General features: G+C 34.3%; 2 protein-coding genes across 10 annotated transcripts in view; one reads left to right on the top strand and one right to left on the bottom strand.

Moving 5' to 3' along the window:
• Positions 1-20,357, bottom strand: part of LOC106668409 (protein lap4) — a 119,213-nt gene that overhangs the window by 96,549 nt on the left and 2,307 nt on the right. For all 9 annotated transcript variants that reach the window (XR_002911003.1, XR_002911006.1, XR_002911005.1 and 6 more), the window contains exon 2: positions 10,566-10,683. Coding sequence is in view for 3 of the 9 variants with exons in the window: in XM_014397117.2 (XP_014252603.1) it covers positions 10,566-10,683 (118 nt within the window). In the remaining 6 variants the exon portion in view is untranslated. The remainder of the gene's footprint in view (positions 1-10,565; positions 10,684-20,357) is intronic.
• LOC106668412 (ovochymase-2-like) lies at positions 2,308-3,249 on the top strand. The gene has a single exon (XM_014397119.2). The coding sequence runs from the start codon at positions 2,333-2,335 to the stop codon at positions 3,221-3,223; it is 891 nt and encodes a 296-aa protein (XP_014252605.1). The 5' UTR covers positions 2,308-2,332; the 3' UTR covers positions 3,224-3,249.

The raw sequence follows: 20,357 nt of genomic DNA, 5'->3' as shown, positions 1-20,357 counted from the left end.
CGTAGGTAACTAAAATGAATAGTTTTAAAAACTTTTCATGATCCAAGTCAAAAATTGTGTTGGAAGATCAATTAAGTTAATGATAAAAATTTTAATGTTTGTAAGCACTCCGCAAAAGTTTTTGTAAATTTTATCAGTGATGGTTTTTCCGATTTTTCCCTCTTTGAACTGGTGACGCTTATATTTATAATTTTCATTACTATTATAAAATTTGTAAGGTGCCATAGGTCATGGTTTTCATCTGAAATTTCCTTTATAATAATAATGATTATTATATACATGTGTAATATTTTTCGATGCACTAACATCCATTTAATTCAAATTGAGAGAGGTGTGAACAGTGGTAGCTTTGTGGACGCAATTTTTAGCACTTTTCCTACTACAATATTTTATTTCTTGGCTCCTGGGGACCACTGGATGGTTCAACTAGGACACTTGTCTCATATTTTTCTATCTAGTAACTCTAAAAATGTATCATTACATTTGATGACTCCATGAACATAGCCTCTCCTTGTTAGAATAATAATACATCATTTATCTGATATGATCAAATCGATATAGTAATATAATTAATTTCAACGGTTCAAATATCGGGTTGTCCGGAAAATAATGCAGGATTTTAAGTTTTCATTAAAAAAAATCTATATAAAATATTCTGTTTACGTTTACAGGATTACTCATTTGTATGAATGTCAACACTTATTAATCCTCTTCCAAATGATATTGTTTGTTTACCTCTGTAGCATTCCGCTACTTGGAAATAATTCAGTCATCCTTATAATGTCAAAGCGAGAATTTCGTACGATTTTCTTTTACGAGTTTAAACTCGGCCGAAGCGGAGCCCAAACGGCTAGAAACATTAACCAAGTCTGGGGCGAGGGTTGTGTTAATGAGTGCACTGTGCAAAGGTGGTTTAAAAAATTTCGGGAGGGAGATTTCAGCCTTGAAGATGAAGAAGGTCGTGGAAGGCCTTCCTCTCTTAATGATGATGTTCTGCGATCAGTGGTGGAAGAAAACCCCAAAACAACTGTTCGAGAACTTGCAGAGCAACTCAAAGTCAGTAAAACGACCGTCGCTGACCACCTCAAGGCGATTGGAAAAGTGAAAAAACTCGAAAATTGGGTTCCACACTCATTAAACGATCGCCAAAAAAATCAGCGCTTTGATGTTTGTGCATCACTTCTTTGTCGAAACAAAAATGACCCATTTCTGGCCAGAATTGTTACATGTGACGAAAAGTGGATTCTCTACGATAACACTAGACGTTCTGGACAGTGGCTCGACAAAGGAGAAGCTCCAATACATTTTCCAAAGCCCCCAACTCATCAAAAAAAGGTAATGGTTACGGTATGGTGGGCTTCATTTGGTTTAATACACTACAGCTTCTTAAATCCTGGCGAAACCATCAATGCTGAATCATACTGTAACCAAATTAATACCATGCATCAGAAATTGGCAGTAATGAAGCCCTCTTTGGTCAATCGGAAAGGGCCCATTTTGTTGCATGACAACGCTCGACCACATGTGTCACGTGTAACGTCACAAAAATTATTGGAGCTTGGCTATGAAACTTTGCCTCACCCACCCTACTCTCCGGACCTCTCGCCTACTGACTACCATTTTTTTAGACACCTGGACCACTACTTACAACACATAATATTCAAAAATCAAACGGAACTGGAAAATGCATTTATTGACTTTATCAATTCTAAAAATTCTGAATTCTACTCAGACGGAATTAATAAGTTACCAACACGTTGGGAGAAATGTATTGAGAGTATGGGAAATTATTTTGATTAAAGAACATTGCTTTAAAGTAACTAGTTTCTTTTTTTTTGTTTAATACCAAAATCCTGCATTATTTTCCGGACAACCCAATAGATTGCTACATTTCTTGCTTGTTTTTCAACCAAAACTATTATTCTATGTGTAAAATTTGACATAAATTATTCTTAATAGTTGAACATCCCTTTCTATCAAATTGGTTGTTCTCCCCTTTTGCCTTCTTTAAGATCTGCTTGCGCCAGAACGGAGATAGTTGTAGATCTTTTTTTGGGGAGGGAGAATGTTAATATTTCATCTATATTTGGCTGATGCATTTGTTATTGAGTTGATCCTGTCCTTGGAGGGTACGGGCAGAGTTGAATGAACCAGATCTAACGGACCGCATTCCACGTTCCCCTCCTCCATCTAACCACAATTAAACCCACGCTTCCGAAACTTTGCCCATCGTGAATTAGAAGCTATTGTTATTAAAATAAATAAAAACCAAAAAGTAAAAAGTTCTATTTTTATTTAATATAGCATGTGATTTTTGATTAATATTGACTCAATGACTGAAAAGTTATTAGCTATTTTACTCGTCGTGTCGGGTATTCGGACGGTCGTTTGCCAGGAAGAAAGTCTTAACGACTATGAGTACGAAATAGGAGAGTATCAATACATTGTAAGTTTTCAGAAATCCGGTAAACATTTTTGTTCGGGATCTATAGTGACCAGCACGAGGATTTTCACATCGTGTAACTGCGTGGCGCAGTGGAGTAACAACTTAAAGAGGGCAGTGGCAATTAACACGGAATCTATTAATATCATCGCAGGAAGTAAGTATTTAAATCCTAGTGGTGTTAAACACCAGATGAGAACGGTGGCACAATTTCAAATGCATCCGCAGTGTAGTAAATTAAGCGAAAGCACTTGGACATCGAATTTAGCATTCGCGATACCCTCGCATCCTTTTGGGTTTAACGAATACGTCTCTGCAGTGCCGATCTTTTCACACGAGACCAAAGTCCTTCTAACGGCGTTATCCGAACTCATCAATGTCCAAGGGTGCATCACTGTCGGTTGGTCGTGGGCGGAATCGAATCGAACCGAACTGACTCTATTTCAAGTCAACATTATGAAGTACAAAGACTGCATCAACATCAGTTGCGATAAAGACGCCGAACTCTGCTTGCCGAACGGCTTAGAATACGTCTGCGGCAAAGAGAAGAACAAATCGGACGAGATATGCACCGGAGACTTGGGCAGTCCTCTTATTTGTTACGGTTATTTATGGGGTGTAGAAGGATACCGGCCAAACTGCGGATCGGGCAGGCCTAGTTTATATTCGGTCATTTTAGCAAATATGGGATTTTTTAAAAGCGCCTTAAACCGAGCCGCTGTAACGTACATTTGTGCATTAGCAATGATGGTTAACGTCTGTCTACTCTATCTTCGATAACTAGCTAACAATTTGTTCAAATTAAAATTTATTACACTGTACTATTTTATTTCAAACAACTCAGCGGTATCTATCCGAAACAGATGATACGAATGAATCTATTTCACTCCAATGAATATATTTCAAACATGTTAGACATTAAAAGGGGAATGGGGTTTAATCTAAAAAACAAAAGTTCAAACAGTATTTTTATAGTTTTTTTTATTATATTGCGCCCGTGGGATACGGACGGTCTTGAGCTGAGAGCAAAGCGAAAGTTACGCCTATCAAATAATTTAACCTATGTCGTCAGTATGTATCAAGTATATTCGGATAACTGTTACTGTTTCGGAACATTGGCTAGAAGTGACCTAGTATTGACCGCGTGCAACTGCGTCTGTGAATGGGGTAAGTACGAACAGAAAATATACACAAAGAGCAAGGGTAGTATAAAACTCGTCGCCGGAAGCAAGGCCATAAATCAGTTTGTAGGAAATTACCAGCTAAGGGGCGTTTCCAAGTATCACATCCACCCGAACTGCACCAAATTCAATAACCTCGTTTGGGTTCACAACTTGGCGTTTATTGAAACGACGGAACCTTTTTTGATTACCGAACATGTCCAGATAGCGCCGTTTCCTTCTTTAGACCCGTACGAGATCAAAGCCAGCTTGAGGATCAGACTCAGGGCGAATGATTGCTCTATAGTGGGGTGGCTAGGTTCGCCCAATTCGGTGAAAAACGGTGAAATCGTCGAGCTGAAAAACAAACAGGTCAAGATCGTGGACCACGACGCCTGTAAAGGCGTGAGCTGTACCGTGGACCGATCATTCTGTTTTCCCGACCAGGGCGAAAACGTATGTGTCAAACCGAAAACAAGGATGGATACTCTCTGCATGGAAGAGTTTGGAACTCCTCTAATTTGCGGTGACGAGATATGGGGCGTCCTCGGGTATAAACCGGAATGCAACCAAGCGACTCCTGCCATCTTCACTGCTTTAGCATCCAACGAGTATTTCTTTAAATCGACAATCAACAAGAACAGCGTGCCATCGACTTACAAAACCCCGGGCCTACAAACATGCTTAGTCAGCATTCTAATATTCATCTGGGAATTATAATAAAATTCATAGCAAAAAAACATACAATTTAAGAACAGATGATTCATCTCTACCCGTTGATATTTATACATTTTTTTTTTTTCAATTATGAAACTGACGTACATTTTATGCATTAATATGGTGGCCGAGGTCATTAGACCGCCCAATTGTTGTATTTGTCACAGCGACCCTGGGTACGATTCCCCACAATTTTCTATGATAAACTATGATACCATAGTTGGAGAAAGTATAATAAAGTGGTCTGACCTACAACCGTCCTACACCTACTACTACAAAAAAATTAAAACCGCTGATATATAAAACCCTTGATTGTATAGTTAGTAATTAACATGCTTATTACTTATACACTTCAACGTTTTCTCTTTCGGTTTGCTTGCAATTAAATTTGTAAACGTGTGATTACGTTAGACTACAACCGAGATGAAATATTAATTTGTTAAACTCACACAAACTGACAACACTCACTCACGAAGCAATCAATAGCACGATAAGCTCAATTAATCGTCGTTCAAAGTTCACCACGGCTAGTTAATTTCGTTATCCCCCTTCCTAGTTTTAATCGAAATTAAAACTTTTTGATAAAAGCATGAACAATGGGATTGTTCATTTAAAATATGCGTTAGATGTTCGGTCAAAAAGATTAATGTTATGTCACCAAAAACCTTTCCTTTGTTTAAATAATAATAATCCATTATATTTCGTGGTCCGACTGACTTCTTTCAATTAATTAATCTTTATGTAAGGTATTGATTGAAATGAAAAAGTTAGTGTCACGAGCGGGATTCGAACCCACGATCTTCGGCTAAATATGCCGCTGCTCTAACCACTGTCACGATAGGTCAAGTGGTTGAAGAGCGGCGTATTTAGCCGGAGGTCGTAGGTTCGAATCCCGCTCGTGACAATGACTTTTTTATCTCGACCAATACCTTACATAAAGATTAATGCTTTAGTTGAACCTAGCACAACTCAGCTCCACTTGGGCACCAACTAACCACTTCAACCTATCCAAGTGGATCGAAGTCACAATAGCTCAGTGGTAGAGAAGCGGCGTATTTGGCCAGCTCGTGACATTAACTTTTTCATTTCAACCAATGCCTTACATAACAATAATAATAGCAAATTTTATTTTAAAACTAAGATTATTGTTTACAACATTTTTCCAGAAGTATGTGCGGCTCAGACAATATCCGTCTCACGGAGGTTGTTGAAAATAAAAATAAGACTTAAATAAAATAATAATATTAAAAATATGTAAGCATGCCGCCGAATTTAAGAATGATTTGCGGGCATAGTAGAGAGTTTCTGAGTACCCTGTTCCGCCTTTTGGAGAACGTGATTTTTCTCCTCCAATTTTTACATCAGCCTTCTTCGATAGGCCCAAGGTATTATTAGATGTTGGAGTTAGCTTAGGATACGATTCGAGTTAGGGGATAAAACTGGGTAGGTGGTGATGTATTGGTGTATGCAAGTCAGCAGTATAAATGATAAAAAGGATGGGACCAAGAATGCTCCCATGCGGCCATATTGTATTAAATACCTTCAACTTTACCTTAATAGGCACAATTTATTTTCTTGTAATTGTTAAAAATTCTTTCTATTTAAAAAACTGTCCCTTTAAAAATCGTACGTAATGCCGCATTTGGCATTCGAGTCACTAGTTTGTACTCTCTATGTACGAAATTTATTCACAACGGTTATTCACAAAAATGTGGGTCAGCGTTTCTACTGGTACGAATAAGGCTAAAAGAGTTCGAAAATTTAAAATATCAACAGCCAGGAACAAACGATATGTTTCTACTCGACGGACCATTGTTTTAAAATGTTATTTTCCCGAATGTCCCTGACATCCATTGGAAGCGACACAGGAAACAAGATGAAACTGGGGCCATATCCCCCTCTCCGTTTCTGCGTTATAGCGACAAATTAAAAACTGGTTAATTTTTTCTTTACTTCCCTCATTTTAACGCCACTGTTTTATAATAAAACTGAAACAGTAGTTTGTTTTGCAAAAAAAATTATAAACGCACATTTTCTATCAAGGTATATCGAGGTATTTTTCTGAAGATCGCTTCATTTAAGACAATGGTTTGTTTAAGTCATGCTTTTTTCCAGACAAATCATTGAAGGGTCTCGGATTCAAACGTAATACGAATGTAATTAGACTCTGGATGCGGTGCTTGCATGGTTTCCATATTGCTAAATTGGCTCAATGCGTGTGCCGTTCCTTAACTTTAAGTTAGTAAAGGAGAATTAGTGTCAAGGCTGAACGAATTATCTCACAACTAGAGCGAAGCGTGTTCATTGCCGAAGCTTAAAGTCAGGTCGAAGCTTCTCCATATCCTTTAGAGGCCTGAGATAAGGACGGGATAAGGTCCCATCTGATATCAAAGCTATCTCACGAAATGTTCTGGACATTTATACCATGTGGTGTAGATCAATAATAAAGACCAGGATAGAACAAACGACTAAACAGACAACTCGATATAGATTTTTTTCGCCTTGTCAAAGGCTAAGTTTCGACTTTGAAACCGTCAGAATTATTAGTGGGCGTTGAGTTTCACAACAAAGTCAAACCCTTATATGGATCGAGCTTTTATTTATTTTTACCAGGCGATCATTCTTTATTATCTATCCTTAAGGCAGAAAATTTAAGCAAAAAAACTAAAGACTTAAGTAATACGAATGACAACTTGTTCGAAGGCCTCTCCCGCACAGAATCTCATGAATGCGATCAGTGATGAATAGAGGAGGATGCATGAGTCATGACGTACTTTGAGTCTCATCAAATCCTGCATTTATACATGACCTTTTGGTTCTATGTAAAAAAGAAAAAAAAAAGAATAGAGGTCTCGTTAAGTCTATCACTAGCCGTCCATGAAAATTCCTCCCTATTAACTATTTAGCGGTCAATGAAAAATCAAGCAGTATTTGGTTTTATATCTATAAACTAGAAAATTGAAATGGCGTTCAATTTTAATAGAACATACGCTATATTATTGTTTAATAAAATTTGAATAAAAAGTTAAATCAAAAATGATCAAATATAGGCATTATTCAATAGAGGGAAAAATAACCTGCTGGGTCAGATCAAAGAAAATATCTACGGAAAAAATTTTGAAAATTATTACATGCAAAGATAATATAACTTTTCAAAGAATCAAGAATAAAGCTTTAGATATTCAATCTAATCAATTATTCAAACTGAAACCTTGATCAAATCTCTTTTAAAATTATTGAACCTTTTGGATAAAATCGAAGAAAATTAGCATTCTCCTTCGATAAATTTGGTATTCTCGGTAACACTAGCACCGCGATTAAACGAATATATATTTTTTAATGACGCCTATTATAAGACTGGAGGCCATTCGTCCTTACAATTGGCACATATCGCAACAGAAATGCTCGTGGCTAAATTGATCCTTTTCTGACTATCGATGTTTACAGCAATCGGCCGAAAATAACAATTTAAAATCCGAAATTTTGTTTGAATAACAGTCACAACAAGAAAAGTTAACAATATGCAAATGGAAAAGATGTTTAATACAAGAATTTCTGTTTAATACACACACAGAAATAAATTTCCTCATGTACAGAGTTGAGTTTATCCTTTCCCGCAGTCGGGTGGCATTCATACCCGCTCTCTATACATTGCTTCCCGTATACTCGGTCGTCCTAAAAAGGACATGAGGAGCGCACCTAGCCTAATCGGCCTTATCGGACGTTTTGGTTCTCAAGATGAGAGCTGACGCACCTCCACATACGACAGAAGGGTGTACTGCCGCAGCGTTGGTGTAGAAGCAGCTCAGCCCCGAGGGGCCAAGACAACCCGCTCTACGAGTGCTCGGGTCCGCATTAAGCATGGAACCGTATGTTGCTCGTAAAGGGCTACCTAAGCCGAAATACATCAGCCTGGTGTCCCGCGCACTCCCTAAGTAGAGACGCCACGCTACCTCCCAGAGTAGTGGGGCTTCCCTAGCGAAGAAAGTACCGGATCCGCTCCGGCCGCGGTTTTGTTTAAAGTGGAACTGCCAACCACCCCCTAGAGAAGACCGCCTACGGTAAAAACCCGCTCTCTATACAGAGCCAAGAATTGTACTCTTCAATTATGACGTATATGTGAGCATTGGCCCAAAAGTGAGTGTCAAAAGTGTGTCATCCTCGCACCGCCTATCGTTAATAGGGTGAGGGTGACCCTTTGTTTTAAAGAAAAACTTGTAAATAACGATGGTGTCTTGATTAATTTACGTGTGTTCTGATATTATGTTTTCGGAAAAATCGAAAACTTTATTTTTCTTTACATTTCCTTGAGATCGCGTATGATATAAATACAGGGAAAGTTTAACTCAGTTCCACCTACATGTATCTTTTTTAAATTGGGGCATTTTGTGAAAAACGCAAGATACGTAAATACACAAACAATTTTGATCTAACTCTCCAGGATTTTTGACGCTGAATTCAATGGTACAAACGGTTTTTGATATGAAGCAACCGTTCTACAGTTATTAGAAAAAACCTATTTGCTAATAGTGGTTTTGGAAAAAGCGAAAACTTTATTTTCTTCATATTTTCTTGAGATCGCTGTATCGTCTATATTTTTTTACTGGGGCATTTTTGTGAAAACCCACGAGATCTGCAAAATCCTGATTTTCTTTTGTCTAGTGTCTCATGAGCCAAAAAATTTTGATCTAACTCTCCAGGATTTTTGACGCTGAATTCAATGGTGCAAACGGTTTTTAATATGGAGCAACCGTTCTATAGTTATTAGCAAACAACTATTTGCTAATATTGTTTTTGGAAAAATCGAAAACTTTATTTTTCTTTATATTTCCTTGAGGTCGTGATATTCATAATGGGGCATTTTTATGAAAACCCCGAGATTTGTAAAATTCTGATTTTTTGTCTAGTGCCTCATGAGCCAAAAAAACTTGATCTAACTCTCCAGGACTTTTGACGCTGATTTCAATGGTGCAAACGGTTTTTAACATGGAGCAACCGTTCTATAGTTATTAGCAAAAAACTATTTGCTAATATTGTTTTTGGAAAATTCGAAAACTTTATTTTTCTTTATATTTCCTTGAAATCGCTATATCGCCTACATATAAATTTTTATTGTAACTTTTTTGTGAAAACCCCGAGATTTGCAAAATTCCTATTTTTTTTCTAGTGCTTCATGGGCCATGAAGTTTTGATCTAACTCTCCAGGATAATGGAATACGGATAGGACACGAATATTTCAAATACTAAGCAAGATACTAATTATGAACTATCTTAAATTTTTTTTAAAGATGCTGATGAAGTCTGTAATTTTCCAAAGGCCAAATAAATGTGTAAGTAATGAATTTGCTTTTAAAAACAAAACCACGTGAAATTAATTTATATATATATATATATTTTTTTTTTAACACATTAATTTTTGGTCCCCTTTTGGCGTACATTAAAATAAATAAGTTGTAATTGATATAATGATAACAATAGTTTGAAATAAACAACAAAATGAGTGTCCGGTTTTTGTTTTTTTGAGTATATTTGCAAAATGGCAAAAAATTGCCATTCTATTGCTATTTTATGCACTATTTTTCGGAAAACTACTAGTAAATTTATCAATAATTTTAGCCTAACAGTTAAACTGAATATAGTCTATATTGATTTTTCTGAAAATAAAGCTCTATATGATGAAGATACCAACAAAAACAAAAAAGATTGTAAATATTACTGTTTTATATATTTACATGGATATTAGCGGTATAACTGCATTATTAATTATTAAACATAAACCGTAAATACGAAATTGACACGCACCAAAAATAAATAAGGGAAAAAAGAATAAACATTAAAAATTATCACATAAATGACAATAAATTATATGTGTACTTATCAAGGGAAAAAGAAAATTTATAATAAACGCTTCGAAGATTTATGGGATAGCAGTTGAGAAGATTTATTAAACATCTACAACGTCCTGTTAAATGGTCTTGCGGACGGCTGTTCGAATTATTGAAATTTATAAAGGAGCAGAAAGAACACGCCTTCGACTGTATTTGATATTCTCTTTCTCTCTCAAAAAAACAATTCGGATTTGGCAAAATGTTATGACTCAGGTGTTAATAAATATGATCGTAGAGGGGGACGTTTCAAGGACTAGGACGTTGCATAACAAAACTGTGCTAAACGCGTAGCAAGGCAATACTCGGGAGGATCCGCAGACCTATTTATAAATAGTATATAAAACAGATTCGACTTACCATTGCGGGACACGTCGAGTTCGACGAGGCTTTCGAAATTCTGTATGTCCGGTGGAAGCCGTTGTATTTCATTATCGCTCAGTCCTAACTTCCTCAGGCGGTGCAAACGGAAGAAATTCTGAAACAGAAATCCCTCGTGAAAACGGATAAAAAACAAAGATAAATATAAAAAGAAAAAAAGAAATCTTTCGGCGGCAGTGCTGAACGTATAAGGAAAAAAGGGCGTGTGCTCATTCCTGGTCCTTGTAACACTCAGTTAGGAAAATTTCAGTCTGGGAATTTTTCCGCGCACAAAGCGGACACTTAATCTAAAAACGTTTAACCCGATTTCTCTTTTTGGCTCGTTTCACTTCGGAAGTTAGACAATTGAACAACTGCTGAGTTGTATTTACAATTCATTGTAAGGCCAACGTCCTAAGGCTAGCTGCGAAAATGAATCAAGTACAATCAAAAAAACTTTTTCTTAAAATTAAAACAATGTATCATTAAAACGATCCAAAAATGCTTTTAAAACAAATTTCATTCTGTTTTTTCTTATGCCGAGTTTACGAGATTATGCCGGGTTCATATTTTTTCGTCGTGTCATCGTATCTGCAAAAATCCAATGACTCATGCCTCAGGGATTTTATCGGGTGGAAATAACAATACGGAAGCATTTTGTTCAAAGGGATATCCGCGTTATGTAATATAAATCAAAACAAAGATTATCGAGAATGGATTAAATTTATTTAAAGGATGTTGCAACAGTGCATTGTTCAGACCGTGTCAAAAGTAGAAGAATAGAAGGACACCTTCAGGAGAAAAACGTGTTTCAAAATATATATGGCCTAAAGCTATTTCCCAACCATTCTTGATACATTAAATAAATATTGAATTTAGGAAGAAAAAAACAGAGAATGTAGTCTAAATTTAGACCAATAATTTTCCTGCTTTACCAATATCCAGGGATATATTGGAGTTTAATGAAATTTAAATATAGTACATAAGGTAACTTAGATTTGCGTGAATAAATGTTTGTATAGAAATTCGAATCTTACAAATAAGTATTTCAATTAATTATTCTTTTTATGTAAGGTCTTGGTTGAGATGAAAAAACTAGTGTCACGGTTGGATTCGAACCCACGACCTTCGGCTACATACGCCGCTGCTCTAAATTAGTTATGTGTTACTTGAGCTATCGTGACTTCGATCCACTCGGACACCAACTCCCATCTCAACCTATAACCTTTAGAATTTTCCCTCTTTTTGCCATTTTTCAAATGTCGTGTGATAGCCGAAGGTCGTGGGTTCGAATCTTACTCGTGACACTAGCTTTTTCATCTCAACCAAGACCTTACATAAAAGGAATAACTAATTGAAATAAGTAATTACGTCAATTAGACCACTAAACACAAATGGCTTACAAATAAGGTTAGTGTCTTACAATTTTTTATTTACTTATTTTTATTAAATATTTTTTGGTTTATATTAGAAAACCTTTCCATGTGGGGCTTTAAATAAAAAAGTAAATACATTACTTATTTACAATTACATACTGTATAAGGTAAGCTTTTTGATAAAATGTGATTATCATTGTTATATTTATGTCTTTTTATATAAAAAATATGGATCCTTATGATGGATGTCAACATCTATATTTTTTATATAAAAAGACATAAGTATAAAAAGATAGTTATATTTTTCAACATTTTATTAAAAAGCTTACCTTATATTTTATTATAATTGATTATTATCCATATTATATTTTAAAAGATATGTCCGTCTTGCATCTGTAATTTAATGATGTAAAGGTGATCGACCAGCTACTATTCACAATATATTTGGTGGGATCGGGATGTGGTCCAATGAATGTTGTGTATTGAAACTATGCCAAGCTTTCGGTGTTTTATTTCACCTTCCTCGGCGCTAGATTCTCAGCGTCCAATATTTAAATATTGTTTTCTTTTATCAACGTCTATAAAACTTTTATCGACGTCTATTTTTTACCATCTCTTCTTTTTTTTATTTTAAATGAACTCCGCAAAAATGAATAGGGATATTTATAATTTCTTCCTGTTCTATTAATTTTAATTAAATTAACCGATATATTCTTGTTAGTTGGATAACATAAAATAGTAAATTCAAACCAAAAACAACCTCCAATCGCACAGCAATATTGCGAACTTTTGATTCAAGATGATGTACCTTCCATGGGTAAAGAGAACTGGATCAAAATGGAGAAAAGCTGTTTGTTTACAAAATGAGTAATCTTCCGGTTTACTATTTTTTTAAGTAATTTGTTGAAGTCGTGAGGAGCGGTCAAGAATGAGGTAGTTAAGAAAAACACCTTTTTCATTTTTGTTATTTTGCGTTACTTATCACTTTTCACCCTAGGTCTTGCTTTTCTCCTTTGCACTTTTTTATTCACATAATTAGCATTTATTAGGGAATTTCATATTGATAATAGAAATGTGTGTTTCTCAGTGGCCTGTTCTGTCATAATTTGTTGAAGTCGTGACCTTTTTCATTTTTTTTGCCGACGTTTTGACCTTTATTCGAGACATCTTCAGGGCACAAGTGTGGTGCTATTCTTGTGGTGTCGTGTTGTGTGAGTGTTTCGGGTCAAAAAGTTACGTAAAAGTTGTGATTTTCCACAATTCTTAAGTAAATTCGTTATTAAAAATGAGGAGTAATAATTTTTTTGTTTTATCCAACTAACAAGAATATATCGGTTAATTTAATTAAAATTTATAGAATATAATAAATTACAAATATCCCTATTCATTTTTACGCAGTTTATAATGGCTTTTAATTAATAAACAGTACTTTTTTTACAAAAATATCACAGAGTAAGTTGGATATATAGGATATATAGCATTAACAAAACAACTTAACATCTATATCATTATCATTTCAACGTCGGTAATTAAATCTTTGGTTGGAAAGTTACCATTTTTATATGGCAAATTGTACGAGGGATCCAAACTTAATATATTGTTCAATTCATTACGTTTAGTTAGTTAAATAGTAAGATTTTTTACAAATTTATTCTAGAGGTAGTATGTGTTGTACTTGTTTAGTTTTAAGAATTTTTTGTTCAAAATTTCAATTTTTTTAAATACTGTTCACTAAATTTTTGTTGGTTGAATATGTACGATTGTATTACGAGGCTGAAAAAATTGTCCTTAATTGTCCTTTAGGCTCATTCATTATTTTTGGAGTTTTTCAAAAGTCCATAAAGATGTTTTTTATTTCTATATTTAAAATTGATTTTATTTTAACTTTTAACGCTTCTCGTAAATTATGTGATTAATTGGACAACCTGGTTTTGTTTGTGAGAACAAGTTCTTTTGTTTATTTATAATGTGTGTTTATGTTACATTTCTGAAATAATCTATGATGATAATTTATAAAAAAAAAGTGCTAATTATTTATTTATTGAAAACCATTATATTTATAATTAGAATTTAGAATTGCCGACTACAACTTTTTCCCTACAATAAAGTAATATAAGCCCTTAGGATATAAAATATCTTCAACTAACCGTCTTTATCAGGAAAGGAACATAACGAAATATTTATCTATGGCTAATATGATAAGTTTCGCAAGTATTAAGGCAAATTTGAAAATCATATCGCAATTGATATCACACTTTTTATACATTTAGGACAAATTTAAAATACTAAGTAAGGAATTTATTTGGTTCTATGTCTGATTTAAAAACAAAAATATGTTTTATTTGTTGTTCACTCGTTGCCCCAAGGAAGGATGTAATGCTTCTTTGCCTGTCCATATATTGATCCACGTATCGAGAATAGCAATGGCAATGGTAAAAATGGAAAAAAATGTGCTATATTATCCTGCGCGTCTTCAAAAAAAAAACATGTAGGGGACTTTTTTGCGGGATAAAATTGCATTTTTACTTTACTAGGGTAGTGTGGGAGACTTCATTTATAAGTCGAAGTTGAGCCATCAATCAAATATTGGGATTTAATTTCCTGAAATAACTATTAAAAGTGCTTTCTAGGGCTCTTTTCACATCCAGAGATAAATAGTGAACGCTAAATTTTTCCATAATGATTTGAAAGGTTTTTTTTAATAATTGTTATTTCCCAAAAATTTTCTGCTCCGATGGTAGTCAAAAGTCCCTCGGGACCCGACACCAGTTAACGGGGATAATATTTGTGCTATCTATAAAATGGATTAGTCTAAAATAGCACAGTTTCTGGATAATCATCACGAAGTGGGAAAAGTTATAGCCATAAGTTATCATACGTTTTAATATCAAAGCAGTTACATGTGGTGGACCTACCCCTAATGTAACATATGACCCAGGAGTCCTGAAAGGAAGGTAGTAGTAGTAGTAGTAGTAATTTGCAAAAGTTTTGTTGCACCTTTTTAATCTCCCCTGAATACGGAATACCGCAAATTTCAGAGGTGCATAGTGAGACTTAGTTTATCAGAAAGTTGTATTTTTTTAATGACTTTGGCGACTTGAATCCCATGAGCCCGACTTGGCACTGCAGAGGATGCATGTCTTAAGAGATGGCAACATTGCTTTTGGTTTTACCACCACCTCTGGTGACGAGAGGACGAAATTGGGACACCCAGATAAGTAAATGAGTTAACGACAGAAAGAGATTCCCCGACTATTTAAAAAGTTTAGTTTTTAAAGCGACCTGATTTCTTAAAGGCATAGTTAGATTTATTTTATTCATATTCCAGCAATGAAGTAATAAACTAAAATTTGTAATCTTAAGTACCTATACATAAAAATTTGCGTTGATATAGTACAGTAGAATTTATACCATCAGTTTACGTTATAGGCATACAAATTGTGACCTATAATTTAAGCAGTCTAACAAATGTCCCAGTTTTCCCCATTTCATACCTATCCGATATTATTTTTTTTTACAGTGCAATAGTCTGATTACACAAAAATTTGAAATGTTAGATAAAAAATGAAATTTGTCATACTTAAAAATGATTGCACCCAAACTGAAGAACAACCAAAGCAGAAAAATTGGACATATCTGTACTAAATACAGACAAATGAAAAAAAACAATACAGATGTTATTAACCCCTAATTCTAACCTTAAAAAAAGAAAAGAAAAAGAAAAATCGAAGTAATTTGATTGTTCAACATGTTTATTGTCTGCTTTGTATGTTTTGTTTAATTTTTGCGTTCAAATTTTCTTGTTTTGTGCTTTTTTTATTAGGTTAGATTTGGGTTTTACAGCTTCTGTTTTGTTGAACATTTTCTTTTTTTTTTCTGTCTTTGGTGTAGATAGTTTGTCCAATTTTTCTGCTTTGGTTGTTCGCTATGTTTATTGTCTCTTTTGTTGTATGTTGTTTTATTTTATCTTTGTGTGTGTGTGTTTTTTTATTGAAAACACAAAAATTTGAATTACTAGATTAACTCCCCTCCCCCTTTTTCACACAGTCACCACTTTTTTCCCATTTAGCATAAAATTTCTACATTTTGCTTCGATGTAATTAAAGAAAATGGTATACCGCTAGAAAGTTTATAAAACGAGAAAGTTGTTATGAAATTTGCCTAGCTCTACCGTGGATTTTTCCAATGCGGTTGCAAATCTTTTTTTTTTACAAATTTTAAATTTAGTATTTTGAAAAATAAGTGTTTGTTTTTGTTATCAAAGTTGAATTGAAAGTTCTAGAAGAGTGCCTTCTTTAGAGAAAATTTAACGCTCTTGTCAATGCTTTTTTTGGATTTTCCATAGCAACGAGTAGTTATGACGAAAACCGTAGATAGTTTTTAAAAAGTTGCATATCTAAGAAAGGGTTGTTGAGAATCGAACCATAGTTCATACGAACTTTTTTGTTGCATTTGGAGTATAGTAACTCCTGACGAACTTTTTCGTAACAGTAGTGAATCCCCCCCTTTATTAGAACATATTTTTATAGACCTGTTACACGTGGGAAACACGACTTTCACTCTTGTTTAATTAAATTCGCATGGAAAATTTTAATCATTTCATACATGTACACATTTATTCAATAAGGGGGCGTAGAACCACTTGGAGTCTATACCGGATATAACAATTTAAATGTAATTAAAATTAATTTAACTAGTAGTTTAACTGGTATGTCCACAAACATAAATTCATGGCAAATAGGAAATTAAACTTATTATTATATATATTTTTTCTTTTACCAAGATAACATGCGATTCGTGGGAGATTTTTAGGAAAGAATTTTTTTTTTCAGATGGGCATCATTTAGGCTGCATGCACATCTGGACGATTAAAATCCTCATTTATTTAACGCTACAATTTCAACTTGACCAGTATAGTATTAGACCCAAAAAGAATAAAATATCTTAACCAAGATTTCAATTAATTTTCAATCTGACTCATAGAAGAAGGGTCATCCTCGCCCGAGTAAGGAAGAATAGGCCACACGAGGTTGACACACGGACTTTTACTCTGGGGACAAAGCTCGGGAATGTGTTCGGCATGTAGAGAAAAGTTGTTCGATGTGGCCTACCAAATTGAAGCAAAGAGGGTTGGTTTATTGTATATAATACTGATAGTTTCGCGTACAAAGCGTGTTGAGAGTGAATGTATTTATTGGCGTGTGTAGTGTAGGAGAGCTGATGGCGGAATATTGATTACCTCATCGACCCTTAATTAGGTTATATAATAGCTGTAAAGAGTGATGGATGAATGGGTACTCCACCACCCTGACCAAATAAATGAAGGTAAATAGGAAAGAATGTATATATTTAAGAATGCATTGGGTGATGGACTTACCAACCTCGTTGGATGGACGGATATGACCGTGGTCTTCCCCGGGATTGCCAAACCGGTGGGTGATTTTTCGAAGCTTGCCGGTAATTTATTGTAAATTGGAAAAATTGGCATTGCCATTGGCCTACGAGGTCACGAAAAGTGATAGAGGCATAAAATGTGCGGACATGAGTTTATATGAATCTAAATTCATATTCAAGATGGTTTGTCGACCGTTGTTTTACATCTACCGAAGGAAGATCGAGTTTGTTCTTTTTTGATCTTGGATAAAGAATGATCCGACATCCGATATGGTGGAGGGAACGCCAGGGTTCTTCGATTTGTGTGCGCCTATCTTCACAGCGAAAATACAAAAGAAACATCTCCAATGCTAAATTTCCTCTAACTTTTCACCCAAAGACGTGTGTTCAATATTGAATTGAGAAATACAATAAACCTTAACAGTAATCAAATGTGACATTTAAAACCAAAATGTTTAGCCCGTATAGCAAATCTAACGGATATTTATACTTTTCCGCCATGTTTTTCCTCGCTTTTCCAAGGATTTGTTTAAAATCGCAAACAAGAAAAACACGATGTTGTGACATCCACATAACTTTCGCAAATGCATGTTCTCGCTTACACTTTGTTTCAACAAGCGCTTTCAACATTCCAACATTTAATAAAATACCAGTGCATATTCGTTTTTGACTGAGAACAAAACTTAGTCACACGGTGTTATGAAGTTACTTACAACCTTTAACAATCATGCAATGAACACTTGTTCACACATTACATAAATTATGCCAAACTATGTTAAAATTTAAGAAGATATATTTTCACTAAAATAACAAAATTTTGAACTGATAGCTACGTTTTTCATCTTGTTAAAATTAATTTATTCGGATTTTAACAAATTTCCACAAGCAAAATTACAAATTTAAACAAACCGAGTAATTCCTATATTACACGGTTGGTATTTGTACTCACGTGGAGCAAAAATCATATCATACTATTAAAATCAAAATATATTTTTTATTCACACAAATCATGAATAATAAACAATAATATTTACTCATAATTTATTTTAATAATGGCGAAAACCATAATTCCTAAATTCTGTCTGTGATTTTCTTAAAAATGAAAATTTTTGGGACATTTTACTGACGAACCGCACCAAAAAATTTTAATATGTTGACAAACGTGTGACAGAACCTGTTCACTCTCAGTTTAATTTAAACCGATGGTCCTGCTTTAATAAATTCGCGATTAATTACTTTTCAATATAAGTATAAACACTGTTAAAGAACTTTATAATTGTTTTCGACAACCAGATCAGACAGTCGACTAGAAAACAGAACTCAATCTGTTCCAGGATCTTTTATAATTTTACCGTACAATTTCAGATCAAATAAAATATAATAATTTTTTTGTAAATAAATTATAAAAACCAAATGGAAATGGAAAAAAATTGTACACAAAACAAAATTATTTCAATTGAAACATAAAACAGTAAATAAATGTACATTCCAATTCTCATCACCAACTAGTTCTTTTTGACATTTAAATGTTCAATTTTTTAGAATATTTCGTATCTCAGGTTTAACTCCCCCCTCTCCTATACTCCAAAAATTGCACATTTTCACAGCCAAATGTTGTGGTAAGACTATTTTATTTCAATAGAGATTAGATATGGTAAAACCCACATCCCTATCCCCATAAACCACCAAAAAGTACATTTTTTATCACCAACTACCTTTTCGGACTGAAATGTTCAAGCTTTTAGAATATTTTGTATTTCATTTTTGACCAAGTGCTTGAATACTTTGACCTTACGACCCAACAAAAAATGCAAATTTTCTCAGCCGTCGGTGTGTAAAAACACTGTTAGTTTTTGTAATTCACACATGGCAACCCCCCCCCCAACCGCCAAATTTAACCTACACCCGATAAATGGACTTCTTCATTTAAATCCGTAAATTTCAAACATTAAAAAAACTGTTAGTTTTGGTAACACGCTTGACGACCCTCAAACCACGAAAAATTGCAAAATTTAATCTCCAACTATTTCTCTTTGACATTGACATATACTATTTTTCAGAATATTTTGTATCTCATGTTTGACAAATTTAACCTCCCCATTCCTTTCACTAAACCAAAACTTTCATTTGGTGATTTACTAAAAAATTAAGTGTTTTTTGCTTTTTCAAAGCTTACTGTTTGAAATTTGCGGATGTAAATGAAGAAGGTCCATTCTCCCCATCCTTTCACCAAAACGAAAATTGCAAATTTTTCCAGCCAATTGTCGGGGAAAAACTATTTTATTTCAATTGAAACATAAACCGGTAAATAATCCTTACATCGGCAATTTCAAACATTTAACGTTAAAAAAGGTAAAAACAATGTTACTATTTGTAAATCACGCTTGATAACTCACCCCCCCCCCAACCACCAAATTGACAAATATAACTTACACCCAAAAATTGCAAATTTTCACAGCCATGGTTGGGACAAAACAATTTTATTTCAATTAAAGCACAAACCGGTAAATGACCCTCCATCATTTACATAGTTAATTTTTAAACATTAAGCTTTAAAAACGGTAAAAACGTTGTTCATTTTTGTAACTAACACTTGACTACTCACTCACCCCCAAACCACCAAAATTTCATCACCAACTATTTCTCTTCGGCATTGAAATGTACAATTTTTCAGAATATTTTGTATCCCAGGTTTGACGAATTTAAACTCCTTCTCCTATATGCCAAAAATTGTAAATTTTCACAGCCAAATGTTACGGTCAGACAATTTTATTTCAATAAAGTTTAGAAATAATAAAAACCCTGTTTTATATCATTTTTGAGACTGACACGTCATAACACTCTCTCCCGTAAACCACTATTAAGTGCAAATTTTTAACACCAACTACCTTTTTTGAACGGTGAAATGTTCAAGCTTTCAGAATATTTTGTATGGCACTTTTGTCTAATTTAACCTCTACACAGTGTATAAAAGCACTGTTAATTTTTGTAAATCACACTTGACAACTAACCCCAAACCACC

Source organism: Cimex lectularius, unplaced genomic scaffold (genome assembly GCF_000648675.2).
Source record: "Cimex lectularius strain Harlan isolate CLEC.00 unplaced genomic scaffold, Clec_2.1 scaffold36, whole genome shotgun sequence".
Taxonomy (NCBI): Eukaryota; Metazoa; Arthropoda; class Insecta; order Hemiptera; family Cimicidae; genus Cimex; species Cimex lectularius.
Note: the sequence above shows the minus strand (reverse complement) of the source record. Positions and strands in the feature narration are given on the sequence as shown.